The sequence below is a fragment of the Xenopus laevis genome, chromosome 3L (genome assembly GCF_017654675.1).
Source record: "Xenopus laevis strain J_2021 chromosome 3L, Xenopus_laevis_v10.1, whole genome shotgun sequence".
Taxonomy (NCBI): Eukaryota; Metazoa; Chordata; class Amphibia; order Anura; family Pipidae; genus Xenopus; species Xenopus laevis.
The window spans coordinates 102789346-102814576 of record NC_054375.1 but is presented as its reverse complement, the minus strand read 5'-3'; the positions used below and the strand labels follow the sequence as shown (position 1 = coordinate 102814576).

At 35.7% G+C, this 25231-nt stretch overlaps 1 protein-coding gene across 1 annotated transcript in view; it reads left to right on the top strand.

Moving 5' to 3' along the window:
• Positions 1-25231, top strand: part of LOC108711350 (protein FAM189A1) — a 323792-nt gene that overhangs the window by 221609 nt on the left and 76952 nt on the right. The window contains exon 4 of the mRNA XM_018253002.2: positions 5463-5594. Within this exon, the coding sequence (XP_018108491.1) occupies positions 5463-5594 (132 nt within the window). The remainder of the gene's footprint in view (positions 1-5462; positions 5595-25231) is intronic.

Here is a 25231-nt window from a genome sequence, read left to right as displayed (position 1 = left end):
AGGTTTCTAGACCTGGAGTAAAATTTGTTGTTGCATTGCCCATACAACTACTTGTTATATTTTGCTAGATTATATTATACTGTACAGTGTCAACGTAAATCTGCCAATATCATGCTATATATATATATTTATTACCACCAGCAGACAATGTATTAATGACTTTACCATGATCATGTGTGTACACCAGGTTCAGTTTGGTCCTCCACTTACTAGGTTTCTTTAGATATGCTACAGGTTTGTAATTCTATTATATTTTAAATACACACACTTTTCACCAATGATCATTCTCTGCTCATAATGGCAGATTGCCGGAGGAGGATCATAACTGATATAATCTATAGCAAATAAGTACTCTTGCAGTGCTCCCTCAACAAAAGTCATTCCAAGGGGATATTTAAAGAAGAATAGATAATGAAGTTTAATAGTGTTAAGAATTAATAATATATTTATTAGAAGTCTACTTGCATAAATAACCCACAGAGGAGTAGCCATTGCGCTGCTCAATAAATATGCCTGCACTTCTGTTGTTGGTTGTTTTATGTGAGGGTCATTTAAAATTAATGAACACAGTTTTATGAGGAAGCAGTGGGCTACAATTTACTATAAGCGAATGGCAGCATTATATGTTTGAATTGCCATTTATTGTACACTTATTATTCTGTCCCAATGCCGTAATGATGGTTTCACCGTACAGAACCTTTTGTCATTTATGCAAAAAAGAAAAGAAATATATCCGTCTTTGAATAGCAAATATTTGACTTCTCATCATAGGACAAAACTTTATTCTTGCTAAAATTCAAGCAACATTTTGAATGCATTTCCTACCTATACGTCTTGCATTAAGGACAAAGTAATTGGGGAAGTAAGTTCCATCCATTTTATAAACAGATTAGCAAAACAACAAGAAAAGGCTCTCGTATTATCTTACATTGTTTTCAGGTCAGGGCATTTAACTGCTGAAAAAATACAGTTTATACTAACTGTTTGATAGACATTTACAACTTTAAATGCATTTTCTAAATGGATATTTGGATATTTTCAGGTTTTGAACTACTTCAGATCTGTCATTTCTACTAAAATACTTCCATGTATAAAGCAGAAAATAGGCAGTCCAGAATGTACACATAGTTTGTAGCTGCTATTCGGTTTCATACAGAGTCCTTTCGTGTCCATATGCCACTGGGAGCAGTGTAACCTTCGCTTGATGGCGGATGAATTGAAACTTACTGTTCACAAACTAGCTTTATAGCTAATTTCATAAAGTTGGCACATAACACATAAATTGTTTCATAAGGCCAATGGCTTTTTCATTCCACCAGTAATAAAACGGGCTCGACAGCAATACAATTTATTTAACGTACAAATTTCACTGCTGAAATGACCGGTTAATGATTGTAACATTAGAAAATAGAAACCGACAAAGCTCAAACACTTAAAAATAAAACAGTAGAGCATATAGTACTCCTGGGACCACTAGAATTAAGGTTAGGGCATGCCCCATACAAACAGCAGCTCATGCAACTGTGGAATTGTCTTGCTAAAAAAAAAAAACAGCTAGAAGGCTAATGTGTTCTACCTCTATTGATAGGCCATATCGATTTAAGTGTGCCTGGATTCTGACACTAGGCTGAATTAGACTCAGCACAGTGCACCAGTACAGTATTTCAAATTAAAGGTTGTTAAAGGAACAGTTCAGTGTAAAAACAAAAACTGTGTAAATAGATATATAGTGAGTTAGCCAAAAATGTAATGTACAGTATAAAGGCTGGAGTGACTGGATGTGTGAAAGAACAGAACACTACTTCCTGCTTTTCAGCTATCTAACTCTGAGTTAGTCAGTGACTGTAAGGGAGTCACATGGGACATAACTGTTCAGTGAGTTTGCAATTGATTCTCAGCATTCAGCTCAGATTCAAAAGTAACAGTTATGGCCCATATGCCCCCCCCCCACCTCAAGTCACTGGTAACCATTCAGTGGAAACCAAGAGAGCTGCAAAGCAGGAAATAGTGTTCTGTTCTGTTATGTTACACCTCCAGTCACTCCAGCCTTTATACATGACATTTTTGCCTAACTAACAATATTAGATTTTTTTTTTATTTTGCACAGCCGATTTACCCAGTTTTTGTTTTTATACTGAACAATTCCTTTACGGCCTGATGCAAAAGCTTGCTCTGTATCAGAACCTGTAATTTTGTAATCTTATTAATAAACTGTATCACTAACAGTGAAAACCAATGGATGTAGCAACATTGCCACAATACTCCTAATCTTTCCAAGGACCACTGAACCTATCTCAAAATACTTAGAGAATTTTGGTATTGCCATAACAGGCAAACAGTATACACAAGCAACTAAATATGTCACAATATTTACTATAGTAAAAAGGAAAGTGCTTCAAAATTACTAGTGATTTAGAATTTAGCACTCTAGCACTTTAGCACTGATATATGCCTTTATATAGCTGTAAAATACCTTAGTTACTTCTGTTATCCTTATGGTTAGTAGAAATGGATGGGTTATCCCTTTTACATATAAATAAAGAGATTTTTATCAGTAGCTTTTAGTCAGTCTTTGGACCTATTTGCACAGATACATTCATGTAGATGGCTTCACTCTTGTTTGACACATGATAACTTATTATTGCTAGCTCACTGAGAAACAGTGTGTCATACAATAGCTATTGCTATCGATGGAGCACCTTGGTAACTTTTGGCCGTACTATATGGTTATTGGCCAAATTATGTTGCATAAACAGCTTCAACACCCAACAATTGGTTTAGAAACCTTGTTTTAATGGTTTTGTTTATGTTTGTAGGAATGAATTGAGACCTAATCTAAAACACATTTTTTTTGTTCTTATCCATAGGTTTAGAAACAAGCCAAAAATGATTATATGGCCAGAAATGTTCGGTGTACATTATTCAACCAATGGGCATGCAGTTTTATGGACTGCCTGTGGAATTCTTTTATACTCTATACTCATCTAATGGACACTATACAGGCTAGCATAGCCACTGAAAAGAAAGATATGGTCCTTTCTATTCAAAGTACAAAGTAGGATTTTTTTTACAAGCAATATACTATAATCAAGTCTGTCTTTTAATTTTCCTTCAAGAGTATAGGATTTCTGCACCACTATTTGTGCAATATTTTAAGGAACGTTCCTTTTCTCTTTTGATCCAGAGTGACAACCTAACTGAGAACACATTTAAACATAAATACAAAATGCTCACAAATAGAGTTTGCATTTTCAATGGGGGTAGTAATTTATGTAGCCAGAAATCATCTTTGAGATGCTTGTAGTAAAGCTTTGTGCATGAGCAGAATGCCAGAATGTTTTAAACCCCAGCTGCTAATGAAAATAGTCAGTCATGATTAAACATACAGCACTTCAGTAAATGATCTTACTTACAATCTGTGCCACGTTCAAACTTATGCTGAATGTAAGCTGCATACTGAGTTTTACGCAGGCTTTGTTCATTATAGCTCTACATGGGAACTATAAAGGTGTAAGAGGCCCATAAAGAAGTGACCATACTATCCAATGTACTGTAAGTTAGCAGAATGAATGGGTAGATACTCTGAAATTAGATTTTATTAAATGTTATGAAACCTTCCAGCTAACCAACATTTTCTTAATCTCTAAACATCAGGCATATTTAACATTTTTCAGGATTCTTTTTTTTTTTCGTGGCCTGATGCCAAGAGACAAAGAAATTCCAGCAAAGTTTTTGTTTCAATCACAGCTGAGTTTGTCTCCTAAACATGCGGGAAGCCACTGCTTTTAGTAAAACATAATGTGCTAGTAATAGAACCTTTCTTTTCTTGCAGAAGAACATATTGATTTCCTTGGTCTATCATTCTTTAGTGCACTATTTGTCAGACTAAGGTGTCATCACATTAGAAACAACACAGTTGCAATATGTGAACCTGTAGTCTTAACAGCAGGGCTGTTTAACACCTGACACATTTTCAGTTTAGACAGAATGGTTCTGGGACAAGGCCAAGCATTTCATATTCATTGAGGATAAAGTCGTTCACAGCTGCCTATTTTCATGCAGTACTGATAATTGTTGCTGTCATCAATTATCTAATTTATAAAATGGATTATAAATATATTTTCCCATAGATTACTGTGGGGAAATATTACTACAAATTATAAAAGTAAACACTAGCAATAAGGAATTCTCAGTAAAAGCATAAGTTAATATCAGTTGTATTGCTGTTACACATTTCAAATCATGATCCTCAAAACAACAACGAAAAAACACAGTTGAACAGATGACTGATCCTCTGCAGACCAGTGGACACAGTTGCACCTGGACAGAATGTTTGCTGACAAACAAACATGGCTAGACATGACAAACTGCTGACTTTACAAATCAATGACTGTTGCATTATTTCTACAAAAATTGCAACCCAAAACCTCATTAAGCAATTTGTTGAATCTAATTTTCATATACACTCATGCCAAATAGCCTCCTCTGTAGTTTGGTCTTTAAAATTTGAAGCTAGCCACAAATAATGAAAATACTGTTTATGAAAACCAAAGCAATTAAATGAGGCGATTATAGATATAGAGAACCCTGTCTCTAGGGCTGAAATAATTATAAGAAGTATACTATGGTATGGGATCTGTTATCTGGAAATCCATTATACAGAAAGTTCTGAATTACAGGAAGACTGTCTCCCATAGACTCCATTTTAAACAAATAATTCAAATTTTTAAAAGTGTAATAATAAAATGGTACATTGTACACTTGATCCCAGATATGATTAATCCATATTGATGGAAAACAATCCTATTGGTTAATTTAATAACAAAATGATTTTTTAGTAAATATCAAATCCAATCTGATCCATCTGATCATAATTACAGAAAGACCCCTTATACAGAAAACCCAAGGTCCCGAGCATTCTAGATAACAGGCCCCATACCTGTACTAGGTAATTATTGAAATACTGTCCATCAATCAATTGGCTGAGTTGCCCAAGAATAAATAGACTCATTTGCAGTGAAAATGTTTAAATATTTAAAGTGATGAACTTTAAATAAACTTTAAACACTATGTACAATGCAGTACTCTGTTTTTTATTAATTGACACAGCAGATACTGGAAGTTTTAATGTTATCTAGATATTGGTATTATAACATTCCTGCCTTTATGTGAAAAAGATCCAGTACATTGACTACCAATACTTTGTCTCTTTATGTTAGTGGTTAAAAGATTGTCACAAATTTTAGAGATAATAAAACTCCTACATTGGAATAGTGCAATATGAAAAAGGGATGTTTTTTTCTGTATTCATTGTTGTACCAGCATCACCTGAGAGCAGAGCATAAAGAGCTGACAATTATATCCCAACAATTTTGTCATCGTATGTTACGGATACTGTTGCAAAGATTTCTGTACAGCACCCAAGGATAGGTTTGGAGTAATTTTTTTTTCTTATCTTTTAGATAAATTTCAACAGCGATGGAGTTTGCGTTTGCTGTGAAATGCAACATCAAACATCTGGCTGCAGCAACCCTGGAGAAACACTAAAACTGAATCCTCTACAGGAGTGCAGCGCCGTGAGGCTGACACTTAAGGTAGGGGAAATGAATATCTATGTAACCCATAAAGTTAATTGCACAAAACATAACAATACAATGGTCTGACTTCTTTCATAGTAAACTATTTACAATTTCCAGAATCAGATGCTAGTGGCATCTTAGCTGGTAAATATTAATTTTATGAATTAGGTTTTGCAAGGATGCACATTTCTTGCTTCCAAAAGGAACAAATCTATGCAAAAGCAAAACACGTAAAACATGCTCACATATTCTCTCATCAAGGAATTCTAACAATAAAAGAAAAGCATGGGGAAAAAAACCCAAAATATTAAATATTCTGAAGACAGAACTCAATATATCCATGGATGTATAGCAAATTACCTCCATTTAGTGATGGGTGAATTTATTCGCCCGGCGTGAATTCTCGAGTTTCTCCGCCGGCGAATAAATTTGTGAAACTGCCGCGAAAATTCAAAAACAAGACGCTGGCGGCATTTCGCCCATCACTACCTACTTTAGGAATTGTCTGTACCAATTAAAAAAACAGACAACAAACTACCCCAATTGATAACATGTCTTCATCACTTCTGCTTTACCCAGCGCCGATTCAGATTTAGGAGCCGCCTGAGGCGGCTCCTGCAATGCCGCCCCCCCTCACCAACTTACGTGTCAGGAGGGGAGGCAGAAACTCTATTGCGGAGAGCGCAATTGCGCTCTCTCGCAATAGTACAGCCGAATTTCCGGTTCAAAAACCGGCTCAGCTCGCCTCATTGGCGGTGCGCCCCTGGCTTTACCCCTCACCTCAAATGTTTGTCTCTGCTTGAAATACAGATGATGCTTGTGTTATTCCCATTTTTTCACATCATCTATGTACAGATCTATCTATCTATCTATCTATCTATCTATCTATCTATCTATCTATCTATCTATCTATCTATCATCTATCATCTATCTATCTATCTATCTATCATCTATCCATCTCTATCTACCTGCCTGTCTGTCTATATCTATCTCTCTATCTTTATCTATCTATATATCTATCTACCTATCTATATCTTCTCTATCTATCTGTCTGGTTGTCTGTCTGTCAGATCTAGATCTTTGTAATCAATTTTTAAAAAGGAAAATGAAATATTCTGAAAGCTTGCTGTGATTATCATCTTCGTTAGTCACTAAAGGTATAATCATTACACCAGTTTATTATGTTTGTTGTCAACAGTTATTCTCAGTAACCTCTTCTTTGTTATATATGTATCTATTAAGTAGTCTGTAGAAATGGAAAATATTTGGAACATGTTGTTGGAGATTGGAAAAACCAAACTGAGAAACTGATTTGTATCAGTGTTAAAAATACCAATGTACTATCCCTTGGCAACCGATTTGATATATGCATTTATTCCCTTACTTGTGCTATATTTGTTTAAAGCTAATCAAAGCACACAGGACGTTTTTAACCCATCCAACAACAAAATGCTTGGAAATATATTTGTATTAAAAATAAATTAAATCTGAACTGACACTAAGGCAGTTGCCATTCTATTAAATTATTCCAGGCATTTGTTGCCCATTCAAAGGGTGTTTTGCATGGGCTGCAGGAGCACCCAGTGTGCCATAGTTTAAATCTGGGGGATCAGAAAACAATAGGTTACTGATTAGGCTTCCCTTTTGACATGAGATCAGTTTAAATATTGGAAGCAAAATAATTTTTCTGTTTATTATTTCTGAGTTTACTGGAAGCTACACTGAAATCATCTGAGCAAAGGGCTGAAATGGATGTGAATTTAATTATTAAGTTAATGAGGCATGTGCCACACTTAATGGATTAATTTGTTTCATTGCAAGCCCGGTGGCTTTCTTGCAAATATGTATGTTCCAGAAATGTGCTTAATGATTTGTTCAATCAAACTGAATACAAGTCAGCCTAAACTTATAATCTATGATTTTTCTTTGATAACGGGGTGCAGTTTGCATCCATAAGGAGTTCAGGATAGACTGTCACAATACAAAAAAATAATGAAAATAATGTAAGGAATTAGTGCAAAACCCTTGATCTTATCCCTGTAAGGGCACAGACATAGATGCTGTGTCTGTGTGCTGTAAGCTGTTACCTAGCAACCAGCTGTTCTTTGATCGCAGTGCAGCAGGAAGTGACACAGCAGCTAGTGAGTGGCTGGCAGGAAGAGGAAGTCACAGATTCTGCCAGAAAGAACCACATGGTGAACAGAGAGAGAGAGACCAGAGTGTTGCTGGTGGGCCCAGAGAGCAGAGAGGCTTCACCAAAAGAAGACATTTGGATCAGGCTGGCACAGGGAAGCCATATACTGTGCCCAGAGGGACAGAGAGTGTGAAAAAAATCCCCACTGGAGGAGCAACCAGCAGGGAATTCTTATCGCACTTATGGTTGCCACCTTTTCGGTTTTGACCCGTACAGTTTGGTTATTGTAAGACCTGTTCGGGTCTGTAGTTTGTTTGCTTTTCAGCCTTATGAAGCCCAAACAATAATCTGGGCAATACATGAAAAGCATTTACATACCTCGTAACTGTCCCGTTTTTAGAGGGACAGGCTCTCTTTTGACAGCTCAACCCACAGTCCCTCGTTTGTAATGGAAAGACCAGTTTTTCTCTGCACTGAACAGCCAGAAAAAGAAACAAAGTTTCTTACTTAATTAAGGCTTTTGGCAGAGCGCCCAGAACAGCCACAGCTGCATATAAGCTACTTTTGTAATAATTTCAAGATAAGCAAATATAAGATAACAGGTCCCTTGGGAAAAGTTAGACTCACAGCTTAAAGGGCAATTCACCTTCATCGGCAAAACTGTAAACTGGAAAAAAACACAGAAATATGTTCAAACTTTCATAACCTGCCAAATTTTGTAAAATTAACATGGTAATTAGGGGGTGTGGCCACAAAAATGGGAGTGGAAAATCGGAAAGACGGGGGAAAAGGTGCTGACGCATAGCACAGCAGAATTATTTGACCATGCACATTTGTGGCCACACCTCCTTAATACCATTTTAGTTTACAAAATTTGACAAGTTACGGACAGTTTGAACACATTTTCGGGGGGTTTTAGGGTCAGGTTTTATGTGTCATTACAGTTTTGTTAATAACAGGGATTTGCCCTTTAAACTGCAACTCTCAGTTCTCCCAAGAGACCTGCTTATCTTAAATAGTTACAAATGTATCTTTGCTTATCTTAAATAGTTACAAATATATCTAATTGCAGGTGCTAAGTATTCGGGGTTGTCTGCCACAAAGCCTCTTATTTAATTAAGTTTTAGAAGCTTTGTATCTTTTTCTGGCATCAGTGCAGGAGATAAAAGAGAAATTTTGGACATTTTGGTTAGAAACCAGGCACTGTCCTGTGAAAAACGAGACAGTTGGGAGGTATGGGGCTGAACTAGTGTGTGCTTCATGATAATTTCTATGCGCCTTATACAGTATAATGCTGTGCCTAAAAATATATAATTCAAGTTTACAATAGTTGGATTGAATGTTACTATTTATTTCGTACTATCATCTCTTGACAGGTATCCGATATTTTGTGCATTCCAATGAATGGGACCCCTCCTTTTTTCCTGTCCCCTTTGTTCTTAAGGGTTATTGTTTTAATTATAAAATGTGGGTACTAGTAATGTGATCAGTACTAGGAGTAGTACTACGAGTAGGAATAAAAGACACTTACCTAGGGTGCAAAGGTGGGGGGTGCACCAGGCATGTACCTCATTTGTCGTCTACCCCTATTTTGGGCCCTTTTGTCCGCCCACTGCCTGCTCTTCTTTTACTGTATCTCGCAATAAAATGTGTCAAAAGCACCTACATGAGTCTGCTCGTTTATGCACCTGTGCATGCACAAGGGGTAAGGGCGACATGGCGGGCTCCACTGAATGTAATGGCAAATGTAAGGAAACTTGTGAAGTTTATATGAGCACTGATGAACTGTAGTTAAGCAAGTAACACTGCTTTGGGCCCTGGGGTATTTTCACCTTGGGTTTGCACAATTGCTGCTAAGTGCTCCAACTCCTGGCTCAAAGGCAATAACAAATGAGCAGACCTTTCTATGTAAGGCAATCTGAAAGTGGTGGTGCACCTTTAGGTTAACTGTTAGTATGTTATAGAATGGCCAATTTTAAGAAACCTTTCATTTGGTCTTCATTATTAATTTTTGTATTGTTTTTGAATTATTTGCTGACCCCATCTAAAAACAAAAGCTCTGTAAAATTACTTATTTATTGTTATTGCTACTTTTTATTAATCATATTTCTATTCAGGTCCTCTCCTATTTATATTCCAGTTTCTTATTCAAATCAGTATGGGGTTGCACAACCACAGATAATAAAATATCAGAATATCACTCGCTACGTCATACTAAAAGTTAATTCAAAGTGAACAGCCCATTTAAGATGTGAGGAAAGTTTTTCAGTTGGGATCTTTTTCTTGGCTCTTAGAGGAAAAGGTTTCAAGACTGAGGTGTAAAGATCACACCTGTAAAGTTTTACTGTTGTTATTACAAACATTTGTTATATGTACATGCCTTCCATTGGTTATACATTTTTTAAATCATTCTTTACTTGTACATCACATTATTTTACTCCACAGTACACATTTCCACATCTCCTTTGAATAATGGAATGTTTTGGCACATTGCAGGCATTACTGGGCACTATCCAACAGGCTGCACACTGTCAATTGTCATGAGTTATATTCATCATTGTAGTGATAATCCAATCTGAGGTGATTCAAATATTCGATCTAAATGCCCTGCCTAATGAAAGGAGATTAATATTATGCTTCTCCTGTCCCAGGTTTGGCAAGCCGTTTGGCAGATGGTGCCATTATTACCGTTTATATTTTGGACTTCATTTAAAAGAAAGTACTTTGTGGTCAATAAAAAAAAAAAAAGGAGCATATTCTGTATTCTAAAAATCTGTGCACCAAATATGCACCATGTACCAATTAATTGTATGGAGTATTTTCCTGCAGTTTTGCTACATTATTTTTCTTAGGGGAATAAAACTAGTAAATATTTACACAGAGAAGTGTTCCACATTTCTCATTGGCCCAATTCCAGCCTGCCATCTGTGATAGTGTTTCCCTGGAATCTCTAACAGCCATCTTCCCCAACAGCACCAGTTCTCATTTCCTCAATCCCAATGCATCATTCAGTCCCAAATGTGCTACACAACTGAACTAACAATAATAGGTACATCTAACAATGATTGACATGTCATAATCGTGACAACACCAAACCTACAGTATTTCCAACTTGTGCTGAGCTGCTTCTGTAGAACAGTAACAGCTGGAACTCCATAGGCTCAGCAATATTTAAGTATGATTCCTTGAGCAGCAATCAGGTATACAATAAATATTTAAAAACACAAACTATTTATTAATAAAAAAGAACCATTATAACAGAAGTTACTAAATTTGGCTTAACATGATTACAATGTAATACAGTTTATTTTTATTTGTAATTTGTAAGACAAATTCTGATTTCAGATCACATTCAAGGTAGTGCCCAACTCCCTAACGTGCTCTTCTGAACTGGTTAAACTGGTTAAATGTTATGAATGTCCATTTTCAGAACAGTAATGTGGCAAGCCTAAATTACTATAGTTTAAAAAGGTGAACTTTACATTGTCTGTTGCTTAGGATTTAACCATATTTCACCTGAAACCCCCTTAAATAGGAAAATAACACATTATAGGCAATTGCTGATAAGATAAAACTTAAATAAGAGATTTTTCCACCATTTATAGGAGATAATTCATTCAAACAGTATTGTGATTCGGATTTCAAAGTTGTTTTTGGTGCATCTTTTCCCAGCAGAAAATGATTTTTATATTAACAACAAACCCAGAAACAAAAGTTTGAAATAAAATATCTTTGGAAACATCTCTCAGAAAGGTCTCGTTTCTCTGTTTCACAGAACTTGTTATTGCATATATTTTCATATGTCACTTGGCACCAAAAATGATTTGAAGCTGTTATTTTTTTTAGACATTATCCTTGTTTAAAGGGATAAACTAAATTTTACAGTTTTCATGGTTTTCAGTTTTAAAACTATGAAAAGGAACACTTAGTGCATGCTTGCAAAATCTAAAAATTCTATTGGACCAAAAGGCAGAGGTTTATATTATAGGGCCAATATCTTAATGCAGGTCAGAACATGAAACATACTGGTTTATAACTGTAACTATTTGAGACCAATTGTAATATTATGATTAGAGGGCTCATTTAAGTTTGCTTGTGCTTTTCGGCTCAAGCTATCTTTAGCGAGACTATGCGTGAATTACATTATAAGCAGCAAATAGCATGGCATTATGAAGGATAGGTCATGTCAGACAAAATTGATTGCTTTTTATGATGAGGTAAGTAAGATGCTGAACAGTAGGGGAGCAGTAGATGTGATCTATTTGGATTTTGCCGTACAGTTTTGATCTCCGCTGCTCAAATGGGATATTATTGAATAAGAGATGGTCCAGAGATGTTCAACTAAGCTGGTAAAAGGTATTGAAAATCTCATCTATGAGGAAAGACTGGCCAAGTTAGGGTTGTTTACACTGGAGAAGAGGTATTTGAAGTGTGATATGATAACTATGTATAAATATATAAGGGGATCATATAATAATCTCTCTAATGCTTTATTTACCAGTAGGTCATTCCAGCTGACATGTGGGCACCCATTCCAATACATTAGAAATCTTTAAGAAGGGGGTTGGATAGCTTTTTAGCAAGTAAGGGAATACAGAGTTATGAAAGATAGCTCATAGTACAAGTTGATCCAGGGACTGGTGTGCTTGCCATCTTGGTGAGGCCTTAAATGTTTTTTTTGCCTTCCTCTGCATCAACTAGCAGTTAGGGAGGTTTTATATAGACTTAAAAGGTTGAGCTTGATGGGCATGTGTCTTTTTTTCAGCCTCAACTACTATGTTACTATGTATATTTCAATGGCCTGTCTGGAAGCAGTTCCATCATGAAGTGGCTCTATCTGAAAGCACATGACAAGGCACAATGACCTGAGATGGCTGCCTACATACCAATATTACAACTAAAAAGAAAAAATTCTTGGTTTAAGAATAAAATGAAATAAGAAAAAAGTTAAATATTTGTGGTGTAAACCGTGACAGAATCCATTTAAATAACATTCTAACCCCACCAACACCTTTCACTTAAAGTGATACAGAAACTAAAAATTGTATTTTTAAAATATTAATCTACATTAAAAATTACATATTGGTCACGTTGATAATTTTTTGCTGATAGTTCTGCTTTTGTAAGTAATTATTACTTAACGTTCCTAAATCTGACTGTTTTGCCAACCTGACTCTCTCTTCTTAACCTGTCAGTTAGAGTTTCTGATGCTAACCGACTACTGCTGCACAAATATGGCAGCCCCCTCATACAGGAACATGGGGATAAGAAAGGTAATGTAAAAGCATCAGGCAAATATTTTTATGCCAAAATTTATAAATAGCATTCAAAAATAATGTTATGATGGATATAAAAAAAGGTTATTCAGTATCTCTTTAATGAATGAGGGTGGGCCCTGGCTACCTGGCCAACCCTGGGTCCAATTATGTTTACAATTATTGTCTCGTTGTTGGGAGGAACAGAACTTCCCACTCCAAACCCATTGATTGACAATTTTTATAGGCAAGACTATTTTGTCCAAATGCATTAATGTCAATGGGTGTCCGAATCATTTTGACGTGCGAAAACATTTGGGGGCAGCACACAGAAATTCTCCGCAAATCCATGCCACTCTCCATTCTGCATTTTCAGCAATCTGGTTGCTAGTGCCCAAATTACCCTAGCAACCATGTAATGATTTGAATAAGACACTGGAATATGAACAAGAGAGGGCCTGAATAGAAAGATGAGAAATACAAAGTATCAATAATAATAAAGTTGTAGCCTTACAGAGCATTTGTTTTTAGATGGGGTCAGTGACCCCCATTTGAAAGCTGGAAAGAGTTAGACGAAGAAGGCAAATAATTTAAAAACTATTAGAATTAAGTAATGAAGACCAATGGAAAAGTTGCTTAACATTGGCCATACTATAATATACTTAAAGTTAAGGTAAAGGTGAACCACCCCTTTTAGCAACAGTGAACGGGGTGGTAGTTTTCATGTTTCCACTTTGTGTCTGCTGACTTTCACACTATCTAGCATAATATGTAAAGTTATGAATATGATATAATAAAGCTGTAGCATTAACTCCATCATGCTGTCAATTTCATGCTGTTTCTGCCTCGGTCTGGTCATTTGGTGGCTTGGTTAAGAAAAAGAAGAGGAAAGTAAGGGTTTATCGTCATTAGTTTAGTGTAAGGGGGATTCTTAAACCTATAAACAGTTTATCTGATATTTTTATAACATTCTTGTTAAAAACAATTAAAGGAAATTGAACATAATCTAATTTTAAACTGGAATCTGCTCCTTGTCCAGCATCACTCATTTAAAGGTTACATGCTCTCTGTAGGGCTATATTGTAAGTAATTTATTTGAGATATAATGAGCATATCATGAAATGAAGTTTTTAAAGATAATGCTGAGGATGGATAGGAGAATTTCTTAGGCTCTATATATATAAATAGAGAGGTACAGTGTGAATGTGGTGCCAGTCTTTGAAAATGATTCTGGGTTATATTATACTACAGGAATAAAAGATTTTTGTTAGAGCTCCGAACTTGAAGCGTTATTCATAATTCTGAAATACAAGGGTTGGGAAAATGGAGTGTCTGTATTGATGACAATAAGATAACAATTCAAGATCACTTTTTGCAGCGAAAACCTTTTTCTAAATTGTTTTGCCTTTTGTTGAAAATCAGCCAGTATAGTGATCCAGTTTAAGAAATAAAGAACTGTTTTAGATGTGATTTAAGCACTTCCCTACCATGATGCATGAATGTCACAGGACCAGTGTAGTGACAGGCTTAAATGTAAAAGGAGCTTACCTAATGACTTGCTGCTGTTAAAGGAATTGTTCAGTGTAAAAATAAAAATTAGGTAAATAGGCAGTGAAAAATAAAAAATGTTTTTCAATACAGTTAGTCAGCCAAAAATGCAATGTATAAAGGCTGGAGTACTTGACGTGTAACATAAGAGAACACTACTTCCTGCTTTGCAGCTCTCTTGGTTTCCACTGATTGGTTATGAGGCAGTAACCAATCAGTGACTTGAGGGGAGGCCATATGAGCCATAACTGTTGCTTTTGAATCTGAGCTGAATGCTGAGGATCAATTGCAAACTCACTGAACAGTGATGTCCCATGTGGTCCCCCTTCAAGTCGCTGACTAACTCAGAGTTAGAGAGCTGCAAAGCAAGAAGTAGTGTTCTGGCTATGTTAGACATCCAGTCACTCCAGCCTTTATAGATTTCATTTTTGGCTAACTAACACTATTAGAATTTTTTTTACTTTGCACAGTCTACCGGTATCTATTTACCCAGTTTTTATTTTTACACTGAACGGTTCCTTTAAAATGAATGTCCTCTTTCTTTTTTGAAGATAAGCAACATAATACATACACACATAAAAACAGATTGCGTAAGAAAAAGCCCCAGTGCCAATAAGGGACAAAAAAAAAGTCCTCCAACTTGATGTTCCATTAAAACAATATTATGTTAAACCCATAAATATTTAAGTATCTATTCTCGCAAACTTAAAATAAAGATATTTGCTGACTGTCATTATTTAAATAAACTTGTTAAATTGGATTATAATGAGTAAATATAGTAATAAGGGTAACTGGCATGGTTTCTAAAAAAAATTGCAAAACCATGAAAAATTATTTATAAAAGACAAAATTTCGCCAAATGCATTGGAATCAATGGAAGGGTGGAATTATCTTGCAATTAATGTGTTTTTAGCTCTGCAATAGCATATACATTGTCCTACATTGTTAGAGAAGCTCCTTCCCACAGGTTGCCTACAACTGCTCCCATGTTTCTTCCAAATTTGGTGCACAGACAAGAGGAGGGCTGTGGTGGACTCTGATTTGATTGGTTGATGTGGAAGGCAATAGATGCATAATTTTGGCTTTCTCCAGTGCAAAAAATATGTTATGTTATGCAAAACAAAAGCATGATGTAATTCTATTGTAGAATCACAAACATTTTGGCTAAAATGCAGATTTCAGAGCGAAATTGTACTGAGTGAAAAAGTTCACTAGTTCCCAGGTTAAGGCAAATTTCAAAAAAGTTCCTTTATTATCACAGGCCCTTTAGCCAAACCATGCTATCCATATACGGCACTCCTTAAATCCTAAAATGTACATGTTACAGTTATTTGCAAAGTCACAGTAATAATTTTATATATATATATATATATATATATATATATATATATATATATATATATATATATATATATGTGTGTGTATATCTTTTATGTGGGCTCTTTTTTGCACACATGATAAAAGATTCGATTTTCATTTCTGTCTCTAGGCTCTGTTTTAACGAAAAACTATCTAATCACTACGCATTGTTTATTCACATCAAAATACCACTTATAAGGCTCTTTTGCACAGACCAGAGAGCATAGAGCACCAGAAAAGGTTTAGAAGTGGATGTACGAAACACCAAGGGACATCATTTTAAGCACTTTATAATTAAAAGTCACTAGAAACTATTACAGCAAATCTGTGAGGCTGATTCTCCAGAGCGTCTAGACTGCAAACTTTTAATTTGGTTTTTCTATCAAATTAAAGCATGATCTGGGATCAAATGAAATTGACCATAAGGTTATAAGTATCAAACTACAAGCTGTGCTGAAATATGCTAATATGTCATTTTATTATTTTACTAGAGGTGTTGATACTCATTCTTTTATATGAGAAGAGGAATTACACAGGAGGAGTTGGCAGCATGTGAATTATGTGACTGTGGGAAGCAAAGCTGAAAAAAAAATATTCAGGCCAATTTAGTTTAATTACCATACTGTCTGTCTTGCCTAGTTCGATTCCCTTGCTAAAAGATTCTATTGATTGTCAGTTTGCATTAGAGTAGACATAAAATATGTTTAGAAAATATATATTGTTTGGGTTTAAAATATTCCCAAAGCTGCACAGATGTCAATACTTTTTGGGAATATTTAATATTATCATATGTATTTTCTTTTTAGAACAAAAGAGCAGGTCAATGCAAACTGAGCATAGATTGAAAAAATAAATGACCAGAGGTTTTCTTTAGTCAAAATGATCAAAACATCCATAGATGTGAGCTTTTGAATTTGAAAATGTTCCCCTGACTTCAATCTTGGCTCCACCAAACTCCCAAGCTCTTCTATTGGTCAGTGAGGCTGTAAATAACATTATATCAATGACTGACAATTCATGAGAAAGACCAGGATAGGCTACTGATTTCAGCATCTTATGTCTGCTGATTTTTTTTTTACATGGTTTTGGCAATTGTGCTAATTGTGAATTTTTGTCATTCTGTTAACAGTTTGCGAACTTACTAGGTTGATTACTGGGTCGCTTTAAGTTGACCTCATACTACCTGACTCAAATTGCCTTGACCACTGAATGCTGTCACTATTCAGATTTGGGTGGCATTGGGTATTTAACAGAGATTCTGCAACTGCTTCTTCTTGCAAGCCTATGGCTTCTTGTTTAAGACTCCCTTTGTCAAAAGTGAGATTTCCTATTGAGGTTGATCAAAACTTCGCCTGTTTTCTTGTCAGAATAGTGAGCTTAGATTTCCTCATAATGAGGTACCGTTAACTTACGTGGTATTTAAAAAAAACATATTTGTCAACCATTTAGCTTTGTTGAAAAAAAGGATGCTATAGGGAATAAAGGAGTTGGAAAGTCATTGTGACTTTAAAAAGTGTTGCTCATTGGAGTCTACTAGCTGTAAAACTTAGAGCTTAGTCTGCTTGTGTTTAAACTTAGACAAACAGAATGATGTATTGCACATAGAAGCATAATGGTGTTTAAATTTAGAACAAAATGTTAAAAAAAGCAATTAGCGTAATGAACTCCCATGAACAATGCTGAAAAATTCAAATTAATCATTCTTTTCCTTAAGGGTTTTAGGGCTCACCATGCTGTGCAAGAACAGGCTCCAGCAGAGCTGAAACTTTTACTTATTACTGCTGACTGCAGGAATAAGTTGTTGCCACCTCTTAACATTTGCACTCAGATCCAAATGTCTCTAAAGCTTATTTCATTGCTGCTTTGAAAGCAAAAAATACTTTGAACACTTTACAAGGACAACCTGAATCTGCTTTAACCTGAAATAAAAAAAAGCCTCTAACAGGCTGTGTTTAAATTGATTTATTGTTGTTGTGTCGTATCTGAGTACTAATTTGAGATTCATTGATTTAATTTGAGGTAATAGGGATGGAGCAACAATTTGGCCCATCTGGAACTTGCAACATCTGAAAGATAAAAACCATTGATAAAAGGCATCTTCTTTCAAGTCAGTAATAAAGCTTCTCTTTCAAAAATGTTGTATGATGAGATATCTAGTTTATAAATGCATTCTCTTTGAATGAATTTGTGTTTGATTAATGATGAGTCTAGTTGTAAGTAGCATTAAAGAGTAAACTTCATTAATAACATATTAGTTCCACCCATCGCTCTCTTTTTTTTACCTTGTATTAATCTGTGAATAAAAATAATGGTGATTGGAAAAGAATGTATTTATTTAAACCTATTGTTCACGTAGATATTTACCTTGTTTGAGATTTCAACTTTAAACTTAAAAAAACCCTACCCCCTACCCTACATAGACCCCCCTCCCTCCTCCCCCCAGCCTAAGTGTTACCCCGGGCAAATGCCCCTAACGTTTTATTTACCCCTCAGTGCAGATTCAAACAACAGAGTACATGGGCGCCATCTTCTTCAGTTCGGTAATCGTTGGTATGAGACCATTCTGAAGATTACCAAAGAGGCTGAAGATGGCGCCCGTGAACTCTGATGCCTGAATCTGCACCGAGGAGTAAGTAAAACATTAGGGGCATTTGCCCGGTGTAACACTTAGACTGGGGGAAGAGGGAGGGGGGTCTATGTATGGTAGGGGGGGGTAGGGTTTTTTTTAAGTTTAGGGTTGAAATTTCCTTTAAGGTTTCGTGATTGGGGCCAAGAACTAACAAATCTCCAATGGGTGTTTTTTCCCACATATAAAAAGTTTTGCAAAACAAAACACATAGCACAATTTTAATGCAGATTTGGGAACATTTACACCACTATACTCATACTTACTAAAGAAAAATGCAGTTTGTTGACCAAAACATAGAATTACCCCACTCCCTACATAAATGTAAAATAAAAATGTGTTGAAAATGCAGTGAATGATTTATAATGGTGGCATAAGTATATTGATAAGTTGGGATGAAAAAAAGGCAACTGCCCATCCAATTCAACCCCTCCAACTATCCCAAGAACATATCATCATCATCATTTATTTATATAGCGCTATACAGTATTACCCATTTTAAAAGCAAAGATTTATTTCTGTCCTATGTCACAAAGCATAAAATATTGTCCTTTGTTTTTGTCTATATGAAAAAATCACATGATTATATAATAAATAGCAGTTTTACCAATGAACAACATAGGCTGTAAATACAGAAATTCAAGATCTAAATTGGAATTGTGAAGATGTTTATAGTGGAGCTGTTCTTTTTGTGTAGTATCTTATTTCTTGGGTGGGCAGATTGATAAATTAACTATAAATACAAGTAATACGTGTTTGCAGTTGATAATTGAAAATGATATTTAGCCTGCAGTTTGCATATCTATTAACTGTGAAGTAAACCAGGTGGAGTTAATTTCTAAGAATGGTAATAAATCAGCCTGGCTAGTTGTAATAGATAGCAGAGACAATTTCAGTGGCACAGAGAATTACTAAATAATTGAAAGTTTTAGTTAGGCTTGCCAATAAAGCACTTCCCTGTCCTTTACCAATTAACACCCTCTCAGTGTACAACAATTCACAATACAATTATAGATCTTTAAGAAAAAATGACATTGAATAAAAAACATCTGTCCTTGAATGCAAAAAGGTGTATGTAGTAATTTCATGGGTGAAAAAGCTTTACTGCTCATTATCTTTGTTCAGATCATTTTGATGTTAGAAGTCAAGGACATAATTGAAGTCAACCAAGGAGAAAGGAAAGTTATTTTCACTACATCTCTAAAAATGTCATTTGGTATTTAAACTAGAAATCTGCAAAGTAGTTTTTTTTCTTTCTTTTAGTCATAAAACGATACTGTAAGATTTACTATACTAATCATATATCTATGTTGCACATATACACCCCCGTACACATATATACAAAACACAATGGTAACATCAGTCACATTTTTGTTGCTTCTGGTCTGGCTTCAGATGCAAACAAATTCCAGAGGAAACATCACAGGCATTTTGTTGTGAAAATGATATGTATGTAAGGTGGTAGTTTGATGTTGCAACTATACAGATATTATTCAGATAATCACTGTGTGCACATAACACTAAATACATTTTTCTCATGTTAATCAAATGTGGTAGAAAACATAAGTTGTAATGATGAAACAAAAAAATGTAAACCAAATTATGGAGACTGTATAGATTTTGATTTTTGCAATGCTTTAGTGGTTTTTTTGGATTACAATATAAATTATGATAACGAAGCAGTAGCTTCGTATGTCCTATCCCACAAATAAAGCACATTCATTTCAAGGGCAAAAAATAAAAGTGACCTCACAAAAAAAAAAATCTGAGCAGTGTTTTCTTTCTTTTTCGTTTTTTTGGTTAAAGTTTTCATTGTTGCAATTGCAAAAACAGATGTATTCTTTTTATGCACTCTTCCCTGCCTCTTTACATAGCTCTCAAGATGGCAAGGGGGATTTATACAGTCTTGCACACCCCTTAATTCAATGGGGATTTTGGCTCCTAGTTGACCAGCTCTATTTCTCGTCGAAGTCGTAGTTGAAGGTCGAAGTAGCCAAAAAAAACATTCGAAATTCTAAGTTTTTTTTCCTCTATTCCTTCACTCGAGCTAAGTAAATCGGCCCCTACGTGTTGTAATTGAAAATTGGTGATATTTTGCATTACTTTCCCCTTTAAATTCAGATTTGTTCTTCCAAGTGTGATACAAATTGTGTGTGGTTGCCCTTTAAAGTGACCGTTAGATTCTTTCAGCATGCATGCAGATACTTCCACCGAAACTGGTGTAACGCTTTTTTGGGCTATCCTGCCAATATAGAGTTAAAGAGTCCAGCTAGTGAAGTGAGCATGGGTTACATGTGACCTACACAAAAGGGCAGGGCCTTCGCCAGATGGAAGCTTCCTCTTTAAGATGTAGTAGAACTACACAACACAGGCTATTAAGTGCAAAAGTAGATAAAATGGATGTTCTTTGATGAAATAACAGGAAGGATTTATTATTCAAAGCAAATGTCCCCAGGTTTTACTCACATGACATAGGAGGTAACAGCAGATGGAATCACAGTGGACAGAGTGCCAACATACAGTCAGATAGTTGTAACTCCTTGTAGCCTCAGCAGGCAGGTGTACATCAATTCCTACAAGACAGATGTTACCAATGTGGGGATTGGGATCAATCAATGTAGAGATCAGGCAGTCCTCTGCTGACCTAGGTCCCTATCACTGAGTTTCCTGTACTAAAGGCAACAACAAGGGAAGCCTTGTAGGAAGCAACTTCCTTCTACCAATCCTCGGTGGAATGACAACTGCTCTTTCTGCTAAAACTCTGTCTCACTCTCCTACAGAGTCTATTACAATTGACTGACTAAGCTTGCTGTTCCTCGTTCACGGGGTTTGCCTGGTCCCCGACTTAAGCACCAAAGGTTTCAGGTCCATTTGGGGTAAATGGCTTTACTGGGGCCTTGGTGATCCCAGGCTCAATGGGAATCACCTAGTAGCACAGACACCAGGAGCCAAAGAGGAAGAGGCCACTCCCTACACAACACTATATAGCAGCATGGCAGGAAGTGGTATTACACCCTTTGGCCTATAGCTGTAGTTGTTACATATGAACTGTTACAAGGGCTTATGCACAATAACAAAGGATATGAGAAAAAGGGTAGGGAATTAACTCTATAGGGATAGCAGATCCTATAGGTCCCTACACTGGCTAAAATGCCTACTTACAAGATGGCAACTTTAAGCTTGCCCATAATATCATCTATGCTGCTCTCTCAAGTTGCCGTCTTGTAAGTAGGCATTTTAGCCAGTTTCAGTGGAAGTATCTGCATGCATGCTAAAAGAATCTAACAGTCACTTTAAAGGGCAACCACACAAGATTTTTATCACACTTGGAGGAACAAATCAGAATTTGTAATACAACGTCACCAATTTTCCATAACAACACGTGGGGTTTAAATGAACCTTTTTTCCCTTTTTTTGAAAATACTACACTCTATTTTGCTTTTTTTCTGTTGTTCATTTCTCTCCGCTACCAGAGGCGCTGATCCACTTTTATGTACATATGAAGCAATTCTACAGTTGAGAGTCTACTTGCTACCTCAAGACATTCCTTAGTCAATAAAAATGGCCAACAAAACAAAAACAAAGGACAACTTATTGGTTTGCTTAAAACGGGTCCTCTATGACATAACAAAAGTTAATTTCAATGTGAAAGTACTACTTAAGTCCAGTGCTAATACTACTTCTAGATGCTGGTACAAGAATTCCCATATATTTCACCTATATTTATCACCTATTTTTATCTGTAATGTATGAATAGATGCATGAATGGAGGAACTACTGTATGCTTCAGAAGTCTTTTACCATTTTGTATTTTTGTTCCAAAAGCAAATAGTTATTATTATGATCCATTAGAAACTTATGCAGGCACTTAAAGAGAGCATTTCACAAGCAAACCTTTCCTTTATACAGCCTGGACATATTTGCAGTAATCTGTTTCTGAGATAGAAGCTATTGCATTTATTTTTTCCACTGATGGAATGTGCTTTCTCTAGCTTGTCTATGTTATGGCTGCATCCATTAGCCGGTGAGTGTCACTTACCTGCTCAGTATGTCTTCAGGGAATTATTTTATTGTAGAAACACCCTACTACCATTCAAATCTTCTTGCAAATTTAAGCAAAATGCAAATATTTTTTTATAAAAAAAAACATTTCAGGTATTTTCGTGTGCGTTTCCCCCCAAAGATTACATGCAATTTTCAAAAGCATTTTTTTTAAATTACCATAGAATTTGTCTTATTCCTTAAGTGCTCACCTGCTGTGAGATTGTTTAGCCATCATAACCCATAGCAATATACATAAAAGCATGTTTAGCAAAATATTTTTGAAAAGTCAACAAAAATGTTTCTGCCCAGGAAAAAGTTTATTTTAATTAAAATCGAGGTGAAGGTCTCACTTAGGAGAGATCATATTTTGTGCCTGGAAAAATATGTTGCTAATAATAGCTGATTATTTCTTTGCAATAAAAACCATTTAAAAGAGGTCTGGCAATAAATATGATCCCTGTTTAGAGAGCCACAGCAATCGGTTTAATTTTTTTATTACTCTCATAATTTCAGTTCAGTGGCTTTTCTTGCCCCTTTAAATAATCACTATAACAATTTCTTCTATTCTACTTTGCACTTGTCAGTTGAATACGTTATATTACCGTGCCTAGAATACACATAACCGTCTTCCTACTACTGTGTTCCTACTACTACTAGTTAGAGGGACTCTATTTTGTACTTTGCAGGCTGTAAATAAGAATATGCACAATATTATTGCTGAATGGTCAGAGTTTTGCTCAAAATCAAGTCACAGATTGTCACTGGCAGTAATGACACTGAAGCATCATTTATGTAATGATCATGTTGATTACAGTTTGAAGTAAGGTCAGTGATTAGGAAACACACTTCTATTCCTGACATTTTAACTCAATTATCTGGCTTCTCTAAGCCTTTTGAGATGCACTGTTTTTCCCCTCTAAATGCCATTTGTTGATATTTAAGATATTTTCCAGCATGCTAATAACTTACATTTATAAAAATAAATGCACTTTCTCAACAGGAGTTTTTTTCAGCAGGAGGCTATGCAATTAAATGGATGTGATTGAATCTGAACATGTTTTCTTGAGTAGAGTGAAAATTGTAAACAGCATACAATATCAAAGCAAAGCAAATGACATCTTGCTGGGGGGACAGATATTCCATTTTTTTATTTGCTTGGTGCTTCCCATTTATTTTTGCTTGGAGGACAAAATTATTGACCATAAAAGTAGACAATATAGCAAACCAGTGACTTGCTGAGAAATAAGGTCACAGTGGCGGCTTCTGGGCCACAGGCTGGATGTATATCTAGTTTTATAATTTACCATGCACTCTAGGATATAGAATCAAACTATGGTTCCCAGGACATGGCTGCTGTTGAGGTAATCCTCAAACCTATGAACAACCAAGAGGTTTGTATTTTATTCAGATTCAACTTCAGCACTGTGGTTGATTCATTTTAGACAAGTAATGCCTAAAGGATGCCAGGTACAAAAATGGATTGTCAGACTGCAGGAATATACGAATGCAATATTGCAGAGACCAGAATCAAGACACGGAAGTATCTTTTTGTTCTGTTCTACCATATTGGTGGACAGACCATTTATTTATAGGTCAAGTACATACATGATTAGTTAATGATTATGCTTTAAGGTGGTTTCCCACCATAACCAATTAGAAAAGAGTATTCAGTTTAAAAAATAACAGGTATCGAATGACCATTCACCTAGTCCAGTCTAATGAGATCATCCTTGACCAAAAGTACAATTAAACATATAATGTTTGTTTATGGTGATAAACAGAATTTGGACTTTTAGGGACTCTCCAAGTAGGTCATGCTGACCTAGGATATGAGAGAATATGATCTGTGGAAAAGGCTTTGCTTAAAGTGGTATACAATTATGTATTAGATCAGGCATATATGACTCAGACAATAAGAATAACCTTAACAAGGAGAAATAGCCTATCCTACAGTCCTTTAGTGGAGCACAAAGCTCTTTCTATCTAAATCTTACTATTTTAAATCCTAGAACGTACTTTAACAAAGCTAGTCCTTTATCTGTCTAATTCTCATTCAAATGGTTCCAGTTTTCCAACTTTTCTAGAAGGATTGTCCCTCTTTGACTCTTTTACTGGGCCTTTTTGACATGGGGTTCCCCAGCAGATGTCTATCTGGGTCAGAAGATGAAGGCCAACTGCACTATTAAAACTAACAGGAAGTGGTCACTAATTCTATATGCCAATAAACAAAGATAAACCAACTAGATGACTTACATGCAGGTACCAGGACTTAGTAGCTAGAGGATTTCTATCCATAGGGGCTGTTAACCTTTTGAGTCCTTACAGATGCAACTTCCAATAAAAGCAAAGCAAATCCATAAAATTATATTTGTTTACACAAGATACTCATTTCCTTGAAGACAATTGTGATATGTTTTATCAAAAGTTGGGAGATGTTAATGTCCCTGTTAATGATCAAACACTGTATGGAACAAATACATTGACTGAGAAGCAAAAGATCAGAGAGGGCATTCAGTGAGAAGTATCACTTACTCAAATGACTAATGGTTAGTGCTCACTGCAGGGATATCACTCATGTGAAAAAAGTTATGCTTAAATCCATATGCCTCATCCTCCCCTGTGGATAACACAGCACCCCCCAGCACATGATTAAACACCTTAGGGGCCCCTAACAATAATTTTCAAG